Source organism: Citrus clementina, unplaced genomic scaffold (assembly GCF_000493195.1).
Source record: "Citrus clementina cultivar Clemenules unplaced genomic scaffold, Citrus_clementina_v1.0 scaffold_9, whole genome shotgun sequence".
Taxonomy (NCBI): domain Eukaryota; kingdom Viridiplantae; phylum Streptophyta; class Magnoliopsida; order Sapindales; family Rutaceae; genus Citrus; species Citrus x clementina.
In genome coordinates this window covers 6388596-6408212 of record NW_006261964.1, presented here as the reverse complement: position 1 = coordinate 6408212, position 19617 = coordinate 6388596, and the positions used below count along the sequence as shown (strand labels likewise).

The 19617-nt window shown below is 36.4% G+C and overlaps 1 protein-coding gene across 1 annotated transcript; it reads right to left on the bottom strand.

Annotated features, from left to right (window-relative positions):
- Positions 1-10090: 10090 nt before the first annotated feature.
- LOC112098853 lies at positions 10091-12454 on the bottom strand. Its single transcript, XM_024185327.1, has one exon. It carries the CDS (start codon positions 12452-12454, stop codon positions 10091-10093), a length of 2364 nt encoding a protein of 787 aa, XP_024041095.1.
- Positions 12455-19617: the final 7163 nt, after the last annotated feature.

The window sequence follows — 19617 nt, the reverse complement described above, 5'->3', positions numbered from 1 at the left end:
AAAATTTTTCTTGATTTTGAGTTTGTAGTTATCGTCCTATGCTCATAAATATATAGCTATGCATTGTCAATTACTGCCCTATGTCTATAAATATATGACCAGTGCTGCGTTACGTTAATCGTAACGTACGCCACAGACAGATAACGTAGGGGCTCCCTAAATATATAGCTATGCACGGTCTCCTGTGTGTTAATGAAATGTACTATTTTCAGCAGGTATTAGCTTCGTCATTTCATTCAACAATTTATTGCACGCAACGTAATTTGCAGTATTTTTCCTTTATATATATATACACACACACACAATCTCTCTTGTTAGATTCATGCCATGTGTTAGCATAACTTGCAACGTAATTAGCAAGTCAAGAACATGTACTAAAAGAGAGTTCACTAAAATTTCAATAAATTTTATATTAAAAACAAAAACAATCGATGTTGCAAAAATTTTTATTTTTTATTTTTGAATTTTAATATTAAAAGTTTATCTTAAGTAAGGAATCTCCCTAAATTATTTTGAGGGTAACTTACAACCAACAAAAATAAGGTATTAGTCCCACTTGATTCACTTATTTATTCCTCATTTTTTATTGGTTGTAAATTACAATAAATATAATTTACTAATTTAGGGATTCTCCTAAGATTATCGTATGATCATTTACTGATTATAGGAGTAATCTAATAAAAAAAAAAAGAGATTAATGATACAAGCCTACAACTTGGAAGAGTTGATACAGTCGTGACTATTTTATTGCAATGAGAAAAAGAGTGACGTATCTTAAATGCATGGAGCTTTCCATTTGCATGGCTGGATTTTGGAAGGGCATGAATATTTTTCTATTCCATCTTTAATTTGTAAGTTTAATATAGTTAAAGCTCACTGGGGGCTCGGAAGTGACGAATATGAAAGGGACACCCTAACTTTTGGGGCCAATAATTGAAATTAATAACTAGGATGGAAAGCATGCAAATGGCCGATCGGCGATAGCTGCTTGTTCGGTTCCTATAGTCTGTTTGTCTTTCGAATTATTGGACTATTTGTTTTTTTCTTTTTCTTTTTTTCCAAAGAGAAACGTTTTAAGTTATCACGATCAAGATCCCAAACTGAAGATAACGTGTGATAACTAATTAATTATAATGTAATGCTTATAGCAAGTAATTATTCTATTAACATGGTAATAATGCACTTTGAAAATATTCTTTGCAACAAATATTAATTTATGATAATATAAAACATTGATGTTAGAGATTTTAATACTTGAGTCCTAATACCATGTATTACTCATCTATTAAATGATAGATTTCATAACTTTTAAAATCACTTAACCACTATTCAATTGATAAATGCCACATTAATTATATCTCTCCTAAAGGTTTTAGTGTTTACCACTTAACTTGTAGCTTTTGTAGTGCTTGTTACACTCAAAACTAATGTTAAAAAATTAGCAAATATTCATCGAGAGTGTGATTCAATGTTAAGAAATTTGTGTTATGTCACAATGACATGCCATAATTGTCATGGAAGAAAGCATTGATTAAACTAGAAAGGGCATGATCCTTTCTGTCTTTTCTTTCTTTTGTATAATTTTTATTCGCTTGACAAGGATTTCCATGGCCACTGCAATGAAAAGAGGATTTTTATTGAGAACTAAATATCAAAATATTAAGAAGATAATAAGTAAATAATCATATTTAGATTTGGATTTGGACCCAAATAATTAAAAATTATAATGAATTTGAAATAATTGATTTACTCAAGTCGGTTTTACTTGCTCGACAAGGATCGACCCCTTAAGTAATTACAAACTGCATCATAAAACGACATGTCGTTTAAGTCACAAAACGGCAGATGGCTAGACAAGCGGGAAGAAAGCCATGAGACGACATGTCACATGCGACAAAAATGACAATTCATAAATAATATGCAACAGCACATACACTGAAGGATATGTCATTTGCTTCTGACCAGGCACAAGACTACGCGTAGAAAGCAGACAGACAACACACTGCATGCCTCAAATACCTAGCTTCATTAAAATTTCATGAATTAAATTCTGTCGTATAAGATAAAAGAAAACTTCGAGATTATTCCAAATTTCATTGGCTGCTTGAAAGGTCATATAATTATTATCAGTTCCAAACTGACAGCTTAACAAAATCAATCAGTTAGTTAAATTAAAACTAGAAGAGGACAATAGATACAAAAGAACCTGAAAGAGTCCTGAAAAAACGTCAACGGATCATCCTTGTTGGTGCAAATTTTGTCCCAACTTATGATGGTGAGTTCGTTCTTTGGGCTGATCTTTATGGGCCTTTGTATATACTCTTCTGAGTCCAAAAACTGTTGGTGCAAATTTTGTCCCAACTTATGATGGTGAGTTCGTTCTTTGGGCTGATCTTTATGGGCTTTTGTATATACTCTTCTGAGTCCACTTCCTTAGGCAATCAGAAGATCCTTGTCTTGTGATACTCTACAAACACAAGAAAATTATCAGAGGGCCGGTTTTGCCAGCGTAAACCCTCCGACGGTCAAGTCAGTCATCGGACTTTTGAAAATATGAATTTAGAAAGAGAAAGATTAGAGGGAGAAAGTTAGCATTTTCCCCTTTTGAGTCTCTTTTTTTGTCTTACCTTTTGATGAGAATGAAAGACATATTTATCGACCAAACTGATTTGACTTGGGTCCTAGTTATTTCGATGACAAATGTCATTGTTCTTGTGACATTTGGCAATACTTGTCCTCTCGAGCCCATGTGGATTGACACATGGATATACAAACTTGTCTACAAATTAGAGGAAGAAATGTTCTATCCTTAGGTTATTTTTACTAAGACCTTGGGATCATAAGAGCCTTCACACTTAGTAGGTTTGTCCTAGGATAAGAGCCTAGAACCTCAGCACGTTTTGGACTTTAAATCCTTGCCACCTAGTTGATTTATCCTAGGTGATTTGTCTTAGGATAGAAATCTAGGACCTTGGCTCCTTTTGGGCTTTGAAATCTTATTACTTAGAAGGATCATTCTAGGTCATTTGTCCATCACTTCGTGGGCTTGATTGAGAGGAAATTTATTAGATGGGCCTTATTAGACTTATTTTATTTTTGGTCCAACAGTTGCCCCCCCAAGTCTAAAATTTTTAAATAAATAAAAAATTTAGACTTTCTTATTACTATTTTTTAATATCTTTAAGAGGATTTTCTCCAAGAATTTCATCCTTAGGAGGAATTTTATCCTTAGGAGGATTTCATCCTAAGATGATTTTCCTTAAGGAAAGTTTCTTTAGATTTTATCCTTAGAAGGATTTTATCCTAGGATGATTTTCTTTAAGGAAAATTTCCTTAGATTTTATCCTCAGAAGGATTTCATCCTAGGATGACTTTCCTTAAATTTTATCCTTAGGATGATTTCATCCTAGGATGATTTTCTTTAAGGAAATTTTCCTTATATTTTATCCTTAGGAGGATTTCATCCTAGGATGATTTTCTTTAAGGAAAGTTTCCTTAGATTTTATCCTTAGGAGGATTTCATCCTAGGATGACTTTCCTTAAATTTTATCCTTAGGATGATTTCATCCTAAAATGATTTTCTTTAAGGAAATTTTCCTTATATTTTATCCTTAGGAGGATTTTTCCTTAAATTTTATCCTTAGGAGGATTTTTCCTTAAATTTTATCCTTAGGAGGATTTCATCCTAGGATGATTTTGCTTAAATTTTATCCTTAGGATGATTTCATCATAGGATGATTTTTTCCATACTTGGATGATTTATTGATGATTCAATTTCCATCCTAGGAGGATTCCTTTCATCATTGGAAAATTTTATTTCCATCCTAGGATGATTTATTGATGATTCAAATTTCCATCCTAGGATGATTTTTTCCATATTTGGATAATTTATTTCCATCCTAGGATGATTTATTGATAATTCAAATTTCCATCCTAGGATGATTCTTTCCATACTTGGATAATTTATTTCCATCCTAGGATGATTCATTGATGATTCAAATTTCCATCCTAGGATGATTCTTTCCATACTTGGATAATTTATTGATGATTCAATTTCCATCCTAGGAGGGTTCCTTTCATCATTGGAAAATTTTATTTCCATCCTAGGATGATTTATTGATGATTCAAATTTCCATCATAGGATGATTTTTTCCATATTTGGATAATTTATTTCCATCCTAGGATGATTTATTGATAATTCAAATTTCCATCCTAGGATGATTCTTTCCATACTTGGATAATTTATTTCCATCCTAGGATGATTCATTGATGATTCAAATTTCCATCCTAGGATGATTCTTTCCATACTTGGATAATTTATTTCCATCCTAGGATGATTTTTGGAGATTCAAGCTATTTTAGGAGGGTTTGATTCCTTCATAAGAATATTTTATTTCTATCATTAATTGTCTTAATTGCAAATCCTCTTTAATTGGCTAAGATCATCCCTCTCTCCTATATAATGCCTCATTTCTCATTATCTCATGCAATAGTTTACAAGAGAAGAGGTTAGAGCGGAAAATTTCTCAAGGTGCCCGACGGTGGTGTTCATAGTAGCTGGCGACAAATTTTTGGCGGCCTTTTGTTGACTCTGTAGTGATTTTCCTGCGACTTTTCGACGTCTTCTTGTGAGTATTTATTTATTCATTGCTTTTTATTATTTATTGCTATCCTTAGGAGAGTAATCATAGTCATTTTCACTTTGTAGGTTTTTCTTAGTTCAACAAGACCTAGTATCAAAATGACCAAAAATATTGTGGTGGATGCTATTCCTTTGACTACCATTCATGCTACTACGAGTGATGTAGGTAGTTGTGAGTTGAAAGAGGAGATAGATGAGGATAGCAGTGTCTATGTAGATGAAATTATAAAAAGAAGAGAGGTGATTAACTTAGAAAATTCGGAGGATGAGGATGAGCCTGTAGTTGAAGATACCTACCCATGGCAGATGAAGACGATTAAATGTGGATTAGGTGAAATGTCCCTTGAGATATTAATGATTAGATATAGCATTCCTAGATCAATAACACTTCGTCGTGCTTCACCTAGAAGAAACATTACCAACCCTCCTAAGGGTTTTGTTGGGATTACTAGGTGCATGTTGAATTCTGGAGTACGACTCCCATTTCATCCTTATGTTCGGAGGATATTACATGCCCTAGGACTTGCTCCAGCTCAACTTTCTCCTAAAGCTTGGTGTTGCATTATTGGGATGTGGTCTCTCTGGCGTTACCTAGGATTTAATGATCCTTCTGTGGGTGAATTTCAAAATCTTTTTCATCCACAGAGATGTCCTAAGGCTGAAGGATTTTGGTGTTTATCTGCCTATCCTAATTCAGATAAGATTCTTCTTTATGGTGAACCTAGTCGTCAAGATAAGACTTGGAAACCTTACCATTTTTTGATTAAAGGCAATTGGGAGTTCGGGACAAGTACGGAGCATCCTGAGGCTATAATCCAGACTCGATTTTGTCAACCAAGTAGAATTTCATTTTCTTATAATAATTCATTACTTCTTTTTATGAGTTCTTTCTATAATTTAAAAACTAATTTTCTTCCTTGGTTTTGCAGATGAGTGGATTTGCCCTGACCTTTCAGTAGACGAGGAAAGAAATATAGCAGAAGCTTTAAGCCTAAGCTTGGGTAAGCGTAGCATCTCAGCTGCCTGTTCTGAAGAAACCTTAGTTGAGCGCGGTATTATTCCAAGCATCTCATTTTCTGAGAAGGAAGCTTCAGTGATGGCTTCAAACAATTCTCCTAATGCCACTTTCAAAGGTGAGAAACGAAAGAGATTGGTGATTCCAAACGTTGCTCAAAAGAAACAACAGAAACAAGGTGGATCATCTTCTCAGTCTGTATCCCAAGCTCAACAGATTACACCACTTATTCCTCCTCTTCTTCCTCCTCTCCCATCTGATAAGGGAACTTGTATTATTGCACCACAAAATCCTTTGGTGCATCAGTTATCTTCCTCAACCTTGATGAAGGACATTGAGAGTCTTGATCCTGTTGAATCCCTCAAGCTTGCCCCAAGCCTCCTTTCTAAGGTAAAGTTATTTAACTTTCCTCATTATATTTATTTTTTAAGGTCATTCTCTTGCCAACTTAGGTTTATCTTATGCAGAATTTGGTCTCTTTATCCACATCTGAGGAGAGGGCTAAGACGGCTGAGAAAAAAGTCCAAGAGCTGAGTCTCCAACTTTCGAAGACTATAGAGTATAACTCTGAGATGCAACGTTCATTAGATGATGCTAAGGCTAAGGAAAGAGCAGCTTTGGATAAAGCAAATGCTGAGATGGAAAAAGTCAAGGGGCTCGAGAAGGATCTTTCTGCAGCTAAGGGGCAAATTGAAAGTATACTTGACCAAGGCTACGAGGAATACCTGAAGGGACTAAAGGATTGTCGTATGTTCTTTGCTTGCTACAATGCTGATGCTGACATAGAAGTGGTTGACCAACACTTGAAGGAGCTTGGTGTGAAATTTGATGAACACAAGCCGAATGAGGATAATGGCTCCAAGACATGCATTGACGGGGGAGGTACGGATGGAACAAGAGATACTCATTTGACCGAGGAGATATCCACAGTTATACCAGAAGGGTTTGAAGATCTCTTCGGGACGCATCCTGAGCAACAGAATGATGATACTAGGAATTTCTGAGGGTTTTCCTTAATTTAGGAGTTTTGAAAATTTTGTGTAAGCTGAGTGCTTAGGAGATGAACTTTGATATTTGTTTCTTTAAGTTTTTATCCTTGAAATAAAATGCTCCTTTGTTTTGTTGAACTTGAATAAAGATACAAAATTTTCATATGTTAAGTTTATGAAAATTTGGAATCGATCTAAGGACATTCATCATTGTCACTACTTTTTTATTTTTTAACATCTCATGGAGAATTTATTTGACTGGGAGAAGTAGTCTTTTATTCATCCGCATTTTGTCTTTACAAAACTTGTCTGACCATTGAGGAAAGATCAGACTTATATAAGTACAAGATCATGCTATTGATGGTAAATCCTGAGATGCTCAGCATTCCAAGCATGCCTCAAGATCTTTCCACCTAAGGTAGACAAAATATAAGTTCCTGGCCTAACTACTTCTCTGATTATGTAAGGTCCATCCCAGTTAGGACCCAAGGTGCCAACACCTGGTTCTCGAGCATTAGGCAAAACCTTCTTTAGAACAAGATCTCCAATTCTGAATTTCCGAATTTTAACTCGAGCATTGTAGTAACGAGCTACTTTGCCCTGATAGGCAGCGACCTTGATCATAGCATGATCCCTCTTTTCTTCCAAGAGGTCTAAACTTTGGCGTTGTAGCTCATCATTGATGACAGGATCAAAGTGTTGCACTCGATAAGTCGGTGTTCCTATTTCAGCAGGGATGACAGCTTCTGCACCAAATGCCAATGAGAAGGGAGATTCTCCTGTAGGAGTCCTTGGTGTAGTTCGATAAGACCATAGGACAAATGATAATTCGTCTGGCCATGATCCTTTGGCTTTCTCTAACTTAGCCTTGAGAATTTGCTTAATCACTCGATTGGCAGCTTCAACTTGTCCATTAGCCTGAGGATGGGCAGGAGAAGAGTAACAATTTTTTATCTTAAGCTTTCTACAAAACTCACGAAATTTGTCATTGTCAAATTGCCTCCCATTGTCAGTGATTATAGTATGAGGTACGCCATACCGACATATGATGTTCTTCTGAATAAAGTCGGTAGTTCTCTTCTCAGTAATAGTTGCTAAAGGCTCAGCTTCCACCCACTTTGTGAAGTAATCAATGGCAACTATAGCAAACCTTACTTGCCCCTTTCCTTTTGGCAGAGGACCAATTAGATCAACCCCCCATTGGGCAAATGGCCAAGGAGTGAGGAGAGGAGTTAACTTCTCTGGAGGTTGCTTGGGTGTAATAGCAAACCTTTGGCACTTATCACACTTTTTTGCTAACTCCAAGGCATCTCGTTGCATCGTCGGCCAAAAGTATCCTTGTCTCATAGCTTTGTAGGCAAGTGCTCGTCCTCCAGAATGATTTCCACATATTCCCTCATGGATTTCACGTAAGACATTATCTCCATCTTCGGGTGTCAAACACTTGAGAAGAGGAAGTGAATATCCACGTTTGTAAAGTTGATTATCCATGATCACATACCTTGTAGCTCGGTATCTCACCTTCTTTGATTCATTCTTGTCCTCAGGTAAAGTTCCATTCATAAGATAACCCATAATTGGGTCCATCCAGGAACTCCGATGGTCAATGGTTGCCACTTCCTTTTCTTCACATTTAATTATGCTTGGCTCGGGAATGATGACTACTGGAACTGATCTCAGTAAGTCTTTTTCTGGTGAGAAAGCCAGTTGAGCTAATGCATCCGCTCGTGTGTTTTGCTCCCGAGGAATTTGCTTCACCTCACAATTGAAGTCCCTTAACAACTCATTAACTCGATCAAGATATGCAATCATGTTGAAATCTCGAGCTGTATAGTTGCAATTTACTTGATTAACTACCAACTGAGAGTCGCTAAAGACAAGTAAATCCTTTGCACCTAAGGCTCGAACTAGCCTAAGGCCAGCCAGAAGAGCTTCATATTCTGCTTCATTGTTGGTAGCGTTGAAGCCATACCGAAGAGCGCATCCAATCTCAATATTGTCTGGAGTGATTGCTATAAAACCTCCACCACATCCTCGTTTACTAGAGGATCCATCGACATAGAGAGACCATCTATCTTGATGCTCCTCTTTAGGATCAAGTGATATAATATCTCCTTCAGTAAACTCAGCAATGAAGTTTGCCACTGCTTGCCCTTTCAATGATGTCCTAGGATGATATAAGATGTCAAACTCTCCAAGCTCAATAGCCCACTTTGTCATCCTTCCTGAAATGTCAGGCTTAGCTAAAACTTGTCTAATTGGTTGATCAGTGAGGACGATTATGGTATGAGCTTGGAAATAGGGCCTTAACCTTCTTGCTGAAACAATCAAGGCTAGAACAATCTTTTCAAGACTTAGATACCTTGTTTCTGCATCAACCAATGCTCTACTTGTATAGTAGATAGGCCTTTGCACTCCATCATCTTCTCGGACAAGGACAGAGCTGGTGGCATGTTCAGACACTGCAAGATAAAGGAAGAGAGGCTCGCCCTGGATTGGCTTAACAAGCAAATGAGGGCTTCCTAAATATTCCTTAAGCTTTTGAAATGCTTCTTCACATTCCTCAGTCCACTTCATTTCTTTTCCTTTTCTAAGAGCCTTAAAGAAAGGAAGGCACTTATCTGTGGCTCGAGAGACAAAGCGATTCAGGGCTACTACTTGACCCGTCAACCTTTGAATTTCTTTAACATTCTTTGGAGACTTCATATTAACCAATGCTTGGATCTTCTCAGGATTGATCTTAATACCTCTTTGATTTACCATAAAGCCAAGGAATTTTCCTGACGACACACCAAATGCACATTTAGTTGGATTTAACCGCATCTTGTACTTCCTAAGGATATCAAAGGTTTCCCGTAAGTCTTTTACATGATCTTCAGGATTAAGGCTCTTGGTGATCATATCATCTACATAAACCTCCATGGTATGCCCAATTTGTTGAACGAACATACTGTTTACCAACCTTTGATAGGTGGCTCCGGCGTTCTTGAGTCCAAAGGGCATAACCTTATAGCAATAAAGACCTCGATCTGTGATAAAGGCGGTCTTTTCTTGGTCAGGTTCATGCATCCTTATTTGATTATATCCTGAGTATGCATCCATGAAACTTAGCAGTCCATGCCCAGCTGTAGCATCCACCAGTTGATCAATCCTCGGTAAAGGAAAACTATCCTTAGGGCAAGCTTTGTTAAGATCAGTAAAGTCTACACACATCCTCCACTTCCCATTAGCTTTCTTTACCATCACAACATTAGCTAGCCAATCGGGGTACCTTGCCTCCTTGATAAAGCCGGCTTTGAGAAGTTTATCTACTTCTTGCTTTACAGCCAAAGATCTTTCGGCGTTCAGACTTCTTCTTTTCTGTCGAACTAGTTTCATCTTTGGGTTAGTACTTAAACGATGTACCACTACCCAAGGATCAATGCCTGGCATATCATTATGCGTCTAAGCAAACACATCATGATATTCTTTCAGAAAGCTAACAAGCTGCTTCTTCAGCGGATCAGGCAATCGACCCCCAATCTTCACGACTTTACTCAAATCTTCACCAAGTGGAAAGTCTTCCAAGTCATCAACTGGGCTCGCCCTTTGATCATCTTTTACTGTCCTAGGATCAAGGCTTGTGATTTGAAGAGTTTCTTTGCCCATCCTGAACGCTATCTCATAACACTCCCTTGCTTCTTTTTGTTCTCCTCGCACGACTCCAACCCCAGCTTCAGTTGGAAACTTCAACGCATAATGATAAATTGAAGTTGTTGCTTTTAAAGCATAAAGAGTCGGCCTTCCTAAGACAGCATTATAAGAACTTGGTTGATCAACCACAATAAAGTTAACCATAGTGGTCACCTTAGTTGGGCTTTTTCCGAAAGACACTATGAGCTCTATAACCCCTTCAGGAACTACACTTCCTCCTGCGAAACCATGAAGTGGAGTAGTGTAAGGTTTCAGCTGTGATCTTTCTAACCCCATTCGAGCGAAGGTTGATAAGAATAAAATATCAGCTGAACTCCCATTATCAATAAGAATCCGATGAAGACGTTTATTTGCCACTGGGAGGGTGACGACTAAAGCATCACAATGAGGATGATGAACTCCCCTAGCGTCATCCTCGGAGAAGATTATTGGTATACCACGAACCATTGATCCTTGAGATTGATTAGTCAAATTAACCTCAGGACCATTGGGTTCATGTCTTGCTTGGCGAGCTAGATTTTTCCTTGACTTCCTGGAGTCTCCTGCAGCCGGCCCTCCCCAAATGTGATTGACATCAGACATGCTTTCATCACTATCTTCCTTCTTTTTTCCTTTTCTCTTCTTTGAAGATTCTGGTTGCTCACTCTTCACTCGATCCTCGGGATTTCTTACATACTCCTGTAGTTGCCCTTGTCGAACAAGGCTTTCTATTTGTTCCTTAAGCTCAAAACACTCGGAGGTGTCATGCCCGTGATCTTTATGAAAATGACAATACTTGTTTGGATTTCTTCGGGATGGATTTGTCTTCATAGGAGGTGGGGTTCTAAACAAAGTTGGATTTCTTACCTGCATGAGAATTTGCTCCCGAGGAGTATTAAGCTCTGTAAAGTTAGTGAATTGAGAGGCTAACCGAGGACGAGTGTCTCGGACTTCAGAGCGTTCCCCAGGACGAAATTGGTTTCTTCTTAGAGATTGATCGGGTCTGACCACTCTTCTTTCTCTCTGATCATCTTTCTTTTTCTTTCCTTTGGTTGATTCTCCTTTCTCTTGATTTCTGTTCTTGAATCTTTCTTCCGCATTGGCATATTTCTCGGCTCTCGCAAGCATCTCGGAGTAAGAAGTGGGTGGTCTTTTTGAAACTGACCACCATAGCTTTCCCATCCTGAGCCCTTCCATAATACCAGAAAGTGCTATGCCATCATCATAACCATCTACTTGGGTGATCTCATTATTATACCTTCTGATGTAGTCTCTTAAGGTCTCCCCTTCCTGTTGTTTGACGGTCAATAGGTAAGTCACTGGTTTTCCTCTTTGTCGGGCACTTCGGAAGTGAGAGGTGAATTCTCTACTCAAATCTCCAAAGGATGAGATGGAGTGTGGCTGCAACCTTCGGAACCATCTTCGTGCTGCTCCTACTAAGGTAAGAGGAAAAGCCCGACAAAGAATTGCTTGTGATGCTCCTTGCACTTCCATAAGGGTGCGATACAATTCTAAATGCTCAGTTGGATCCCTCTGTCCATCATAAGGCTCCATTTGGGGTAAATGAAACCTAGGTGGATACTTTGCTACCATTATATCAGAAGTAAATGGTGGCTCATGTTCTGCTGTTACATCATCAAGTGGGCCCATTTCTCGAACCATTTGCTCAAGTCTCTGCATCCTTTCTTGTAATCCTCTGTCGACTTCCTCTCCTTGGTTTAAAACTTCTCTGGTCATTCTCCTCCTAGATCTTCTTTGGTTAAGGGAATGCCTGAGATCATCTTCATTTAACTCTTCTCTAGACCTTGTTCTAGAGGAGCCAGAATCAACCACATTACCTCCATTTGAGTTCTCACCTTCCTCAGCTTGAGCTGGAAATTGGCCGAACATTCTATTGAAGTTACGAGCCAACTGATCCACTTGTTGTTGAAGTCGAACAACACGAGGCTGTCCTCGACGTCTAGCGTGGCGAGGTGGATTCAAATGAGGATCTGGAGGAGGGTGGATAGGCACCACGTCATCATCATCTAGGTCTCGTTGTCGTCTCCTTCGTCGGAAGTGAACATCTTCATCCACTCTGGAACTTTCATCATCAGCCTCAAGGTTATAGTACTCATTGTTAGAATCCATGCTCATGGTAGGGCTTCCAAGACTTTTATCGGAAGATCCCCACAGACGGCGCCAAACTGTTGGTGCAAATTTTGTCCCAACTTATGATGGTGAGTTCGTTCTTTGGGCTGATCTTTATGGGCCTTTGTATATACTCTTCTGAGTCCAAAAACTGTTGGTGCAAATTTTGTCCCAACTTATGATGGTGAGTTCGTTCTTTGGGCTGATCTTTATGGGCCTTTGTATATACTCTTCTGAGTCCACTTCCTTAGGCAATCAGAAGATCCTTGTCTTGTGATACTCTACAAACACAAGAAAATTATCAGAGGGCCGGTTTTGCCGGCGTAAACCCTCCGACGGTCAAGTCAGTCATCGGACTTTTGAAAATATGAATTTAGAAAGAGAAAGATTAGAGGGAGAAAGTTAGCATTTTCCCCTTTTGAGTCTCTTTTTTTGTCTTACCTTTTGATGAGAATGAAAGACATATTTATCGACCAAACTGATTTGACTTGGGTCCTAGTTATTTCGATGACAAATGTCATTGTTCTTGTGACATTTGGCAATACTTGTCCTCTCGAGCCCATGTGGATTGACACATGGATATACAAACTTGTCTACAAATTAGAGGAAGAAATGTTCTATCCTTAGGTTATTTTTACTAAGACCTTGGGATCATAAGAGCCTTCACACTTAGTAGGTTTGTCCTAGGATAAGAGCCTAGAACCTCAGCACGTTTTGGACTTTAAATCCTTGCCACCTAGTTGATTTATCCTAGGTGATTTGTCTTAGGATAGAAATCTAGGACATTGGCTCCTTTTGGGCTTTGAAATCTTATTACTTAGAAGGATCATTCTAGGTCATTTGTCCATCACTTCGTGGGCTTGATTGAGAGGAAATTTATTAGATGGGCCTTATTAGACTTATTTTATTTTTGGTCCAACAATCCTAATATTCAAACGGCATCCAAGAATCAAATTTGCATTAATGTGGTCGCATACCATATAGTTTTGAAGACTCTTAACTTAAAATAAAGGAAACTTAAAGACTGTGTATATGGCTCCATATAAAAGGAAGATTTTTATTCAGAATTAAATATCAAAATATCAAGAGGATAATAGTAAATAATCATATTCCAATCCGGATCCAACCCAAATAATTAAATAAATTCACATTGCAGTAAAGTTGAAATTAGTGATTAACTCAAGTCCATTTTAATCATTCGACAAGGACCCTTTGAGTAATTGCAAACTGCGTCGATAAATGACATGTTATTTATGTCACGGAATGGTAGACGACTGGATGTGCGGGCAGAAACCATGAGACAACATGTCACTTGCAATAAAAATGCAGACGACAATTCATAAACTGTATACGCCGACAAATACTCTATAGGATGTGTCGTTTGCATTCGGACTTGCCGTATGCATAGAAAGCAGTCGGACAATTCGCCACATAGCTCAAATACCTAGCTTCATCAAAATTACATGAATTATATTCTCTCATTTATGATAAAAGAAAACTCTGTGATTATTCGAAATTTCATTGGCCACTTGAATGTCATATAATTATTCTACATTGAGGACTAACAACTAGGGGTGGGCAAATTGGATTTTAGTTCGGTTGTTCGGATTTCGATTTAGGTTACAACCCGATCAGGTTGGAGAATTGAACTAAATCAGGTTGAAAAAGCGAACTTGAATCGAACTGGTTCGGTTCGGGTTCATAATTCAAATCAGATTAGGTTGGTAATTCGGGTTAAAATTTCGATTCGGGTTAATTTGAGTTAGAACGGGCTGGAACAATTTAATCCAAAAAATTCTTGCCAACATCCACCTAAAATCCCAAAATCTCAAATTGAAACATCCTTAACAACAAATATCAACTACCAAGCATCCTTAACAATATTTCAACAAGTCTTTTTAAAGTTAACAAGACATAAAACATGTAGTCAAGTATAATAAAGCTATTGAAATCACAAATCTAAAAAACAAAATGGCAACCATGATTAATAATTTCATCTCCATTAACACATCTCCACATGACAAACAACATTAATAATCCATCTCTCACACCATCAAGGCATCAACACCAAGACAACACCTCCAAATTAGCAATAATTAACCACCACCAATCGAATCAAGCAACAACGGATAGAAAATGAAGCAAATCAGTCCATTCTACAAAGAGATAAAAAAAAAGAAATTAATTGACATTTAGAAGAATCACTCAATATGTCTTGATATTGTGTATTTTCAATATTACTAGTACCATATTTGCACTATGACTATACCTTAATTGTGTAACTGATTAATGGCGTCGAGTTAAATTAAACAATTAAGTTTATTATTCTTTACATGCAAATTAATTAATGTCAAAATTAACTATTCTGTTCATCATACAAACATATAAATACTAAAACAAATAGCATAGTTATGACTCATTTGTTGCTAATAATAATAATAATAATAATAATAATAATAATGTTGTAAAATCAACACATGATTAAAAAAAATGGTTTCAATTGAATTGTATTGGCACGCCTGGGTTACTCACATTTAGTAACAGCTACTTATAGTTAATTATACACTTAAATAAAGAAAGCATTTGGAGGAAATTTGCTTAAAAAATAAGCACTATTTACAACTAAATGGTAATTGCTTTGATAATTGATTGATAGCTTAACAAATTGGCAATTGGCAGAATTATAATATGGCATTAGCATGCAAGAGAGCTTAAGATCAAATAATTACTGACCTTGATGTTAATAAGTTGATGGATCGGGTGGATCAAAAGCTAGGCAGAAATGGAAAAGAGTCAAGAGACGAGCTAGTTTGGAAGCGAACGGCATGGGGTGAACGGCTTTACGCTACGAGCATCGGCAGTGTGTGGCACGTACTGGGGATTGTATCTTTTATTTTTATTGGAACCTATGATGTAGAGAATTGAAACTAAGGATTTAAGGTTAATGGAGGAACCTTGACCTCAGCAACTCAAGTGAGTTAAATATCAAATAATTGCATAATCCTTATTCATGTATTACATGGCTTATAAATAATAATCAAATACAAACTGCAACTAACTTATTGATCAAATCCCAAAGAAAAAGGAAAAACTAAGTCTTCCCACAAGACTCGGTCCACCCCAACACCCCTTTACTCCCACTTGCCCAACTTTGACTCATAATTAAAAATAAATAAATAAAACATTGAAATGAATAATAAAAGACCCATAACAGTGTGGTCGTGTGGGAGGGTGGCCTGTTGTGTGGCTGTGTGGGAGTGAATCAGCCACGAGCGAAAGGTGAATGGTTGCGGGCTATGAGCGTGTTAAGGGCGTGTTGAGAGCGAGCGTGGTGCTGAGGTGAACAACGGCGTTGGGTGTCGGCTAGAGCTGGGCTGCCACCAACTGTAGTCTTGGAAAAAAATGACAATTCATAAATTGCATTCACAGGCGCATATATTGTAGGATATGTCGTTTGTGTCCAACCAGACACACGAATTGTCGTATGCATAGAAAGCAGCCGAACAACATGCCACACATAACAAATACCTAGATTCATCAAAATTTCACGAATTAAATTCTCTTATATAAGATAAAAGAAAACTTTGAGATTATTCCAAATTTCAGTGTTCGCTTGAATTATCATATTATTATTCTAAATTCAAGACTGACAGCTTAATAAAATCAATTAAATATTTGAATTGAAACTAAAAAGGTAAAATAGGTGAGGGAAAAGCTAAGAGAGTTTTGAACTAATTTCAACGGATCATCCTATGAAAAATATTCAAACGATATCCAAGGATCAAATGAGCATTAATGTGGTCACATACCAAATAGCTTAAAGACCCTTAACTTGAAATAGATGAAAGGCCTCTATATATTGCTCTATGCATATAATAAAAAAAATAAAAAAAAGGCATTTTTAATGAAATATAATATGAAAATATTAAGAAGATAATAAGTAAATAATCTGGACCTTGTCCCAAATAATTAAATATGTTTAAATTGTAATAAAGTTGAAATAACTGATAAACTCAAGTCGATTTTACTTTATTGACAAGGGCCTTTTGGGTGTTTGCAAATTGCATCGACTAACGAATGTCATTTATGTCACAAAATGGCTGATGACCGAACATGCAGGCAGAAACTATGAGATAGCATGGCACCTAAGCCAAAAATACGGATGGCAATTCATAAATAGTATGCACTGGCTCTGTAGAATATGTTCTTTGTGTCCGACCGAACACATGACTTGTCATATATATGGGTCGGATGACATGTCATATGCCTTAAATACCTAGCTTCATCAAAATTTAAGGAATTAAATTCTCTCGTTTAAGATAGAAGATAACTCTTAGATTATTCCAAATTTGATCGACTGCTTGAAATGTAATATAATTATTCTAAAATCAAGACTGATAGCTTAATCAAATTAGTCAGTTATTTGAATTGAAACCAAAAAAAGAAAGTAGGTTCAAGAGAAGCTGAAAGAGTTTTGAACAAATTTCAATGGATCATCCTATAAAAAATATTCAAACGACGTCTAAGGATCAAATGAGCATTAACATGGTTGCATACCAATTAGCTTAAAGATTCTTAACTCAAAATAAAAGAAACTTAAGAACTCGATAGATTGCTCCATATATATATATATATATAAATTATTAATAACTAAATATCAAAATATTAAGAAGATAATAAGTAAATAATCATATTTTGATCTAATTTGGACCTAAGTAATTAAATAAGTTCGAATTGAAATAAAGTTGAAATAACTAATTAACTCAAGTCGGTTTTACTTGTTCAACAAGGATCCCTTGGGTAATTGAAAACTGCGTCGATGAATGACATGTCGTTTATGTCACGAAACGGTAGACGACTAGATGCGTCGGTAGAAAGCCATGAGACGACTTATCACCTAAGATGATAATGCGGTCGACAACTCGTAAATAGCATGCGTTGGTGCACACTCTGTAGGATATGTTGTTTGTGTTTGACCGGACATAAGACTTGTCATACGTGTAGAAAGCACCAGACAACAAGTCACACGCCTCAAATAGCTAGCTTCATCAAAATTTCACGATTTAAATTCCCTCATACAAGAAAAAAAAACTCTAAGATTATTCCAAATTTTATCGGTCGCTTGAAATGTCATATAATTATTCTAAATTCAAGGCTGATAACTTAATGAAATCAGTTAGTTATTTGAACTGAAACTAAAAAAAGGAAAATAGGTTCCGAAGAAGCTGAAAGAGTTTTCAACAAGTTTCAACTGATCATCCCATGAAAAATATTCAAACGACATCTAAGGACCAAATAACCATTAATGTGGTCGTGTGCCAAATAACTTAAAGACTTTTAACTTGAAATGAAGGGAACATAAAGCCACTATATATTGTTCCATATAAAAAATAAGTTTTTATTGAGAACTAAATATCAAAATATTAAGAAGATAATTAGTAAATAATCATATTCCGATTCGGATCCGGACCCAAATATTTAAATAAGTTCAAATTGTAATAAAGTCGAAATAATTGAATAACTTGAGTCAATTTTACTTAGGGTTGGCCAAAAAAACTTTGGCTGGCACGACCCGCATGGATTGAGCCTGGATATGAGCCGAAAAAATACAAAGTTCGCATAAATTGGGTCTGGTTAAGGGCCTAGGAGGCTTTTTAGTTTATAAATAAAAAAATCAATTAAATTAAAAAAAAACTCAAAATATTATATTAATATGTTTTTATATTAGCATTTGTGATTTATTATGTTGTGTTACTAATATTTTATGCATTGAATTATTATTCTTTTATGTGTTGGATAATTATTTTTAATTTAGATATTTTTACTTTATTAAAAATTTATTTCAAAATTAATGGAAAGCTAAGGCCTAGCCCAAGCCCAAGGCTGGGCTTTTAAATGGTCTGAGCTTGGAAAAGTCTAACCTAAGCCCGTAATTTACCAACCCTTTGTCTGACAATGACCCCTTAGGTAATTGCAAACTGCATCAATGAACGACATGTCAGCCCAAAACAATGGACGACTGGATGCACGGGCAGAAAGCCACAAGGCAAGATGTCACCTGCGACAAAAATGCGAACAACAATTTGTAAATAGAATGCACTGACGCATAACCTATAGGTAATGTCATTTGCGTCTGACTGGACACATGACTTTTCGAACGCGTCGAAAGTAGCTGCACAACACGCCAAACGCTTCAAATACCTGACTACATCAAAATTTCATGAATTAAATAATCTCGTATAAGATAAAAGAAAACTCCGATATTATTCCAAATTTCATTGGCCACTTGAAATGTCATATAATTATTATAAATTTGGGATTGACAGCTTAATAAAATTAGTCAATTATTTCAATTGAAACTAAAAAAGAAAAATAGGTATGGAAGAAGTTGAGAGAGTCTTGAACAAATTTCAACAGATCATCCTGCGAAAAATATTCAAACAACGTCTAAGAATCAAAAGAGCACTAATATGGTTGCACACCAAATGAACATTATTGTCGTTTGGGATGCATTTTGTGCCAGCTACAATCAAATAGATGTTATTATCCACTGAATTAAATGACACCGTGATTATAAGACAAGCATATCTCATTGAATTAACAACCACAAAGGTTGAAGAAAAGTCAATGAAATGAAAACAAAATAATTTATATTGAGCATTGGAAAAATCCAAATTTCCGAGGACTTTAAATAAATTTAGAATTTTAATACATATGTAAGTAAATTGACTAATGAATATAAAAATAGTCAATTAAAGAGTTTAGAGACATATATTTAAAAATTTACAAGATTGAGAATAATCATGCATGAGTTGTAAATCCAACTAGTTGAGGTCCGCGATATTTAAGTTACAACATAACAAAATTGATAGTCTAATTGGCTTAACACTTACCATGGAAAACAAGAGGCCACAAATTCATTCTAAGAAAATACATTTAATTTGTGTTGAAGGGAAGGTAGGGGTGTAATAATGTAAATAACCAGAAAAAAAAAAAAGTTTAGGTCTTCACAATTTTTTTTTTTTTAATTATTATGAAGCTCAATAGCCTAATGTAACCCAAAAAAGAAAAAATTGAAGTGGCTTCAAATTTGGCCCTCTGGACTCTGGAGTTTTTGGGCTCAATCTAACAACAACCTTAACCTTTGATGTTCATGGTACCCACTACCC

What these genes read in the sequence shown, in the direction of transcription:
- LOC112098853 (XM_024185327.1), bottom strand. Translation starts at nt 12,454, where the DNA reads ATGAGCATGGATTCTAACAATGAGTACTATAACCTTGAGGCTGATGAT.